We start from the raw sequence: 7,923 nt of genomic DNA on the forward strand, positions 1-7,923 counted from the left end.
CGTTTTCAACTTAATATAGATTTTCGTTTATTTTTAATCATTTTTAAGAAAGTAAACTGATGTTTAGATGATATCTTATAATAGCGCTTTCTTGCAGCTGAAACTGTTTCCTGGCGTAAAAAAACAAAGTGTCAATATCCATATTTGCACCTCTTTTATTTTTTATGTTTTTTAGTTGTACACCAACCAAGTAGCATTCCATAAATCCTTTATGTCATAAGTTATAACAATACGTCGGCACAATGAGAGATTTTGCGTTATATTTTCGAACATTACAACATATATTGTCATAAATTGAACACTTTGGAACATGTTGGCTTAAACAAACAAATTGGGCGAAAATGCGCCATCGTGGCAACGCTGGTACAGGATGTATGGGAGCATAAGCTTGTTATATTATTTTACTTTTTAAATGGTGCTCGTATCATTTAGTTTCAGACACACTATGTGTGCAGAATGTAACCGGTACCTCACATGATACAGCAATTTCCCGTAACTGTAACACATGGGCCAGACGATTTGTTTCAACTGGAGTTTCCTCTCGGTTGATTGCCCATTTCCGTTCGGGGCAGCTTGCTGCAAACAACTTTTGTAACGTAAAACTCTACAAACTTTGTCTAAAAAGTTTTTTTTAGAAATTCGTCCGTTTTTTTCCTCGTAGGTTCGAATCTCATTTCTCACATTTTTAAAATTCCTGTTCCTAACCTTATGCGCTAACCGTAAATAGAAAAATCTAGATTTACGAGGGATCCGACGACCAAGGTAAATTGGCTGGAACGTTGGAAGGTGGAAGCTTATCTTTTCCGGTTATCGTTGAAAGCTCATCTGCTTATATATCTTGTGTCACAAACCTCACAACGGAATCTGTGTCGTTTCGCATAAGTTCATGTAAGTCAGGTTTACGATTCCTTTATAACCGAAACTTAAAGCATGCGGATGAAACATGTTTTCGGTTCGGTATCAACAAAATGATGTCAAATCTATTATTTTGCAAACAAAAGAAACAACTAATTGAATAAAAGTATAATTTGCAAACAATTGTTTGATGTACAATAAAAGCGTAGTTTATAAGCACTTCTTAAACAGTGGTGATATTTCACTGGTTATCGGATCGACAACTAGATATAAGCCACACAAAATTGACAACTCGATGGTCAAAACAACTTTTTGGAACTATTTTTACTAGCTGCACTGCCTCAAGCTAACTATTGTGTGGGGTTTTGTGGGGTTTTTAGTTACTTCGTGCGGGGAAGATGTTGCTGATATACCGTACAATCTACTCTCTCCAATGTTTCCTAGTAACTACCCAAACTATGCTGGTTGTGTTTGGAGATTTCAAATGAATAGCAGCACAACCTTAGAGTTCCAATTCTCCATTTTTAACACTGAGCTAAACTACGACATTCTATACGTAAGTGTCTTAACTAATATACACCTAAAATTCCGGGAGATATTGTCGACGCAAATAATCGAATGGAAACGGTATGTTATTTTTACGAAATTTTCCGCAATACGCTTGAAATTAATACATGTTTAAGTTTGTTTGTTTTTAATGAATTTTTGAGTAACATATTTATTATAAACTGATTTTCCAGTGGGGAAAAGTTTGCTTCTATTATTGAAAAAGCAATAACTTTGCTTAAGGTGGTAGAAATCATATTTTTGACAAGCGCCTAATTTAATCATGAGAAACTTGCGGCCTTAAGGAGGTATGCGACCGTTTTTAGGACAACAAGTGTGCCCCCTGCGGCTAAATGTTAGCATTTCTAAACATACTGAAAATAAAAAATACTCTATTGTTTTCAGTTCAAGAACGAAGAAGGTAATGTGGACAAATTTGTTGGGTCGCTTGGGTCGTTTGACGGTGACAGCAACATATCTCACTGTCTTGTTTGTGAGCGACGGTGACACGCAATACCCAGGATTTAATGCGACAGTAGGTGAGGCAAATCTGCTTTCGGGCACAAAATTCTGACATGCAAATGATAAAAACACACTCGAAGCCAGCATGAGTTATAGGTTAAGGGTGGTCTGAAAATGTAATTTCAATATTTGTTTTGTCAATAACATAGCACTAAAAAATTTGAGTTCAAGACGGGTTGTTTTGACATCAAGTTCTTATTTTTGGTTTGGTCTTACCAACTTATATCGTTTTGTTAGTTTGCTGATGCCAAGCTGAAACATTTTATATAATAAAAATACTAAATAAAATCCATTAAATTATTGTCACAATATAAAAGCAATGAAATGTTTGAAATAACAAATTTAATAAAAGCAATGAAATAACAAATTTAATATGTAGAAGTAAATTTTAATCCATAAAAAGCAGAATAGTGCTCGGACCTTAATATCACGGTTGAAAAATGCTTTTTGTATAGGAATACAACCATCTGTTGAATGTAGGACTGAAAATTTGACCATCAGGTAGGTTAATATTTTCTTTTTGATTCTTTTTGAAAATTATTGCTAATTGTTGAAAGTCTGTAATAACTAGAAGATTATTAAAAAAATATAGTATTTCAAGGATTTTGGTGTGCTGCCTGTTTTTGCCATAGGCTTGTAATCTCTTGTTTTTAGTTTTTTATTGATTCAGACATTTTACTTATCAGTTTGCAATGGGTGTTCTAATCGGTTTTCGCGATAAATAGAGCAACATAGTATAAATGTTTGGAAAATTTAGTGCAAACATAGTATAAATGTTTGGAAGTTGTCTAGACTTTTATAATGTACAAAAACTTAACAGTCCAATATTCGCAGAGTAACAGCTGATCAACAGAACACATTAGATTACGAATTTGGCGAAACACTTTACATGGCATTAGACCGGGAAACCCCCCTTTCTCAACTCCATGACAACTGCAAGGTCAAAGGGTCAAACCCAGTGTTTACGTTTGACATTGGCCAATGTGAAGGCGTTTTTAAGGTAAAGTTGGATTTTTGTTCTGAACACATAGACAATACAATAAAACTGATTGTTTACAATAAAACTGCTGGATAAGCAATACTCATTTATACATAGACAATATGTCCTTATTATATTTTAGAAAACATTAGCTATTAGAACCAATAAACATTGTATAGTTATGGATAATAATAAAGTGTTTAATCTTTGTTTTGCTGCATAATGAAATGCCGCCTATTTTGAAATATAATGTAATTTTCCTGCTCTTGTACAGAATGAAAACGGTACGGTGTCGGTGTCTTTCCTGATCTGGAGATTCCTAGCTCCATCCCTTGCCGTGATCCAACGCGACGTTCAAAACAAGCTCAATGTGACTTGTCTATTTGACGCGGAAGTTCTTATCTCGTCATCCAAAATTTATACACAAATCGGGTAAAGAGACGAAAGACTCCTGTCGTGGGTTCGAATCCCATCGCTTGCTAGCTTTTTCTAGCTGACGCCTTGCCATATCGATGTGAATGCTTGGTGCCCGTCTGTTTCGGTACACGCCGTTAATAGGCCTGAGGTACTATGATTTATCGATATGTATGTCGTGATCGCTGGTCTGCATCGACGCTTCAGGGCTGATCCCCGTATGAATATGTTCATCTTATCTGATACGGTCGAACTGGTGATCCCCTACTACGAAACTGACATGTGCAGCATACAAGGCATGGTGCTTGTGATTCGACTTTTGGCGATTTCTCCACTGAGCCTGTGTAGCTTAGTTGGTGGAGCGCGAGTACAGAAAAGACTCCTATCGTTGGTTCGAATCCCACCGCAGGCTATATTTTTCTAACCTGAGGTTTGCCTTGTGGGAATGCTTGGGATACCAACTGATTCGAATAGGCCCGGGGTACTATGAATGATATAACAGCTGTGGCACTCGGTACAAGACAACATGTACAAAACACACAGTAGGCGTGATAATACGTTACACAGTCTTTGGTTGACATCACTTTAAAACAATTTGACGAACGGAAAAAGAAATGTTGCACATGTCACAAAACATCCAACCAACCACACCATGAATGACATACAGCTGTATACATTCCACACGACACAGAACTCATCAATCTGCCCATGGCACAAGACACCTGGCATGCATGACACATTTGACAAAAAAATAAGGCATAATTATACATCATGATGACACAAGACACTCAACAGCACTTGCCGCACTGTGTATCACACGCAGCACAGTTTATTTCTCCTTGCATGATTCGGTTGTTGTCCGGTACCTTAATTGTAGCCATTTCAGGTGGCAATTTATCCAACCGTTTAAAATTGCACAATTCTATTTAGACAAGGCCATAATATTGTGGAGAGTGTATTTACCAATGCTGCTGAACAAAATGCACGGTATTAATCTAGTGCGATAACGTGTATTTGATAATCTCGCGTACACACCAGGGCGTTAAAGATAGTAAGCTATTTGTCATATTGATTGCCATTTTTATTTCCGAAAATTTTTAAATATTGTAGATCTGAAGAAATTTCGGCGAAGAAAACAGGAACTTTGGATGTTGCCCTAAATCTCTTTAGCAACAAATTATATACCGAAAGCTTGCCCAGAGAAGTAACTGTACCTAACTACATTTTTGCTAAACTTAAACTTGATGAGATTTCTACAAACAACAATGACTTTATTGTCCAGGTGATGAAAACAAACTGCTTTTAGTGCAAGAAAACATTGCATTCTTTGTTTTAATGTTCATTATGCTTGCATCGTTGCTCTAGTTTGTAATTTATACTCTTAAAGTGGAACATCTTTTTGCACAGCTGGAAGCCAATGAAAACTCCGATAGTTTGCCTAGTTACCAAATTGTACAAAGCGGGTAAGATATAGTTGCATTACCTCAACATATTATTTTCTTAATCGGGAGCTTGTTTGTTCAGTAATTAATTTTCCATCTGAATTTCACTCTGCCTTTTTATGGCTGTAAATGGGTCAGGCGAGCTGGACCATTCGGCCAAGTTCCTGCGCAATTTCACTCTGTGTAACTTAGCATTGAAATTATTAGGTGCGTTGCGCCACCCAGTGGGGGCGAGACTGCCGACGCAAAGATGATGATGCGCAATTACCGATCCAACTTTGCAACTTTCAAGGTGATGAGCTTTGTGTGGACAAACTTTACCGACGCAGATCAATTTATCTACATCCACTGCGACGTGACCGTCTGTCAAAATTCAACTGGACAATGCCCTGGACAGGTGAGTTGAATTAAGTGCATTTTGGACTTGTGATATATATATATATAAAAGTAGTGTTCGTCGAAAACTATAGAAAGATCGAGGATATTTGTTTTATCTGAACACAATTGCGGAGTATTGCTCACAAAAACTCGAAACAGTATGTGTCTAGATAAACTAAAGATTTTTTCTTGGCGTTCATTGAAAAGTTTTAGTGAGGCGCGGCTAATAGTCTGTTGCACACAACAAACTGGAGTGTCCTAGGTTCGCTTGTCAGTACGGTATACTTCCTGTCACAAGCTGCACTCATGCGATTTTATATGGCAAACCAGTACAATGGCCGAATGGTCCGGCGCGCCAGACCTACATCAAGACCTACAAAAACTTCATCGGGATTCGGCACCTATCCCCCCGTCTTGGGTCCGAACCTCATGGAAAATAACGATGTTTACTGTCCGTAGCATACACACAAACTAAAGAGTATTTAAACCCTCTTGTTTGGTTCAGCTGATAGAGTAATAGCACGGAAAATACGCCGTGCAGTGTAGCAATGCTTGGGAGACCGCCCTTTAATCGGCCTGACGCACTATGGTTTATATATATGTGTGCCGTGATCGCCTTGATTCGGTATGACGCCTTAATAGGAATGGATTGCCGTTAAATAGTAATATTAGTAAAATTGTTTTTGCAGTCCTGTTCTGGTAAGAAACGGCGATCTGTTGAAGACAATGGTCGCAATCAACGGCTTTCTGCAGGGCCAGTGCACATCGTTCAAGATACCGCTTTCCTGCTTGGTAGAACAATAAGAAAAAATTAATCTCTATTCTAGATAATATTGCTGATACACGTGCTTTTGCTAAGGAAATTTGTAGTTCTAGCCACCAAGTCACACCTCTTGGGGCATAATAACTTAAGTTTTCACAACTTGGGGTCATAATAACTTAAGCTTTTTTCTCGATTTTATATACTGTGTCTTGGTGGTTACTTACGTAGATGTATATGTGATTAACTTGACCGGTAACAATCGCACCTTTTATTAAATTTCCATGACTTGTTTAAAAACAGACTTTAACTTGCATTAGAGAACATATAAAAGGTTCATAAAAAAAAACAATTACCTAAAAACATATTCCTTGGGTTCGAATCCCATCTCTAATTTTCTTTTTCTTGTATCCGTTGCTTTAACAACCAGACTGATTCGGTGGCCACTTGCAATCTTGACGTACACTGTGAATTTTATGATTATAACCAGCACATGCCCGTTTTAGTGCTGACTACATCAATAAATAAGCATCTATTTACCTATTTTTGTCTATTTTTGTTAAGCATGACATTTTATCTCATATACAACAGGAGAAAGAAGCGAAGCTATTGAAGGAGCCGGCAACAGCTACCAACTTGTGATGTTTGTTCTTCTGGCTGTAATTATTATCGGAGCTGGTTATATCGTATGGGGCAAAGTGACCCACGATCGCAATGCGAGACGGATTCGCCAGTAGATGAACTTTTTATTATTCTTATCATGGCATTGTTTGTGTGTATGCAAAAACTATTTAGGTTTGAAGATAAAAACAATTAACAAATTAAAGCTGTTTTTCATCAAGCTGTTTGTTAATTTTGTTATCAAATAAATACCATGCATCATTTCACTTATTACATGCTTCAATCATAGCTGACATGAAATTACTTTGTGAAAGTATTGTTGTGTTTCTGTTTAACTGTTATGTACAATATAATCACATATGGTCAAAACTGTGTCCTTTGTGTTATGTAATGAATCAGGAAATAACATTTTCAATTATTTTCGCGTGGTAGCCTGTATTGAGCGAGGTTATATTGACCTTTGAATCTCATCTATGGTAATTAATTTAATGTTTGTCTGGGGGTCACCAAACCTATGCCCGCTAGACTAATTCTTAAAAGACCCGGTTGTGCCTCTAGTTTACACAAAATGATACGCGTGGTACAAGACGTTATCTAGCCATTGGCACTTAATACTTAACCAAGCATTAGGTAACAATCATGACATTCGACTGTTACGTCATACGCGCTATAATAAATGACAGTTAGTAAACAAAGTGGTACCCGGAATGCCGTACGCTAAAATGTTGTGGACCAGGGGTCTCCAACACACGGGCCATATGCGACCCTCTATCAGTTTTTGTTTGTCCCTCAAAGCATTTAAAATTAAAGGTTGAGTTTGACTAGGAAGCAAGTGTAGATGTCGGACAAGTGACTAAATGTGATACCATCCATCAAATCAAAGTGTGAATTACTAAAACGAGTTTGACAGCAGTGCATTTTGACACAATTATTAAGCAGAAAAAGATGGCAAAGCTGCGGTGACTGTTTTTTTACAATACTTTTTTTGAATTCGAAATATCCCATAAATTAGTGTACTGAGTTGTCGAAATAACGGCAACCCAACGAAACCAACCAGCGACCAACCTTTTTCGTCGCGACCTAGTGTAGTACTGTCCAGGACCCCGTAAACAGATGCATTTTTAGTAGTAATAGTAATAATGTTTTGAGTTGAGTTGATTTTTTTCTTCGGCCAAAATCGTAGCAGCACAATTGCGCTAAAATATTCACCGGAAATAGCTGCGTAACGTTCAGACGTTAAAAAGTGTACAATTGGTCGAGGGATGATAGACGCGCTTAGATTGGAGGGTGAGGTTGGCGCATTGGGACATCAAGACTGGGGGCAACGTTGGTGGAACCAGTCAAGTTGAAAACTAGAAGCTAACCACCAGTGTTAGGGAAAGAGGGTGGTGTTCAACAGAAAAAGA

The 7,923-nt window shown here is 37.5% G+C and overlaps 2 protein-coding genes across 2 annotated transcripts; both read left to right on the forward strand.

The window, feature by feature from the left end:
• Window positions 1–676: 676 nt before the first annotated feature.
• LOC145219279 (uncharacterized) lies at window positions 677–3,125 on the forward strand. The gene is made up of 6 exons (XM_080086661.1): window positions 677–888; window positions 1,236–1,411; window positions 1,807–1,940; window positions 2,379–2,424; window positions 2,758–2,923; window positions 3,045–3,125. Exons 3-6 carry the CDS (start codon window positions 1,826–1,828, stop codon window positions 3,123–3,125), a joined length of 408 nt encoding a protein of 135 aa, XP_079942787.1. The 5' UTR covers window positions 677–888; window positions 1,236–1,411; window positions 1,807–1,825.
• Window positions 3,126–4,740: 1,615 nt separating this feature from the next.
• Window positions 4,741–6,718, forward strand: LOC145220141 (uromodulin-like 1). Its single transcript, XM_080087427.1, has 4 exons — window positions 4,741–4,779; window positions 4,966–5,155; window positions 5,826–5,928; window positions 6,488–6,718. The coding sequence occupies exons 2-4, from the start codon at window positions 5,009–5,011 to the stop codon at window positions 6,631–6,633; spliced, it is 396 nt and encodes a 131-aa protein (XP_079943553.1). The 5' UTR covers window positions 4,741–4,779; window positions 4,966–5,008; the 3' UTR covers window positions 6,634–6,718.
• The last annotated feature ends 1,205 nt before the right edge of the window (window positions 6,719–7,923 follow it).

The sequence above is a fragment of the Phallusia mammillata genome, chromosome 3, assembly GCF_965637545.1.
Source record: "Phallusia mammillata chromosome 3, kaPhaMamm4.hap1.1, whole genome shotgun sequence".
Taxonomy (NCBI): Eukaryota; Metazoa; Chordata; class Ascidiacea; order Phlebobranchia; family Ascidiidae; genus Phallusia; species Phallusia mammillata.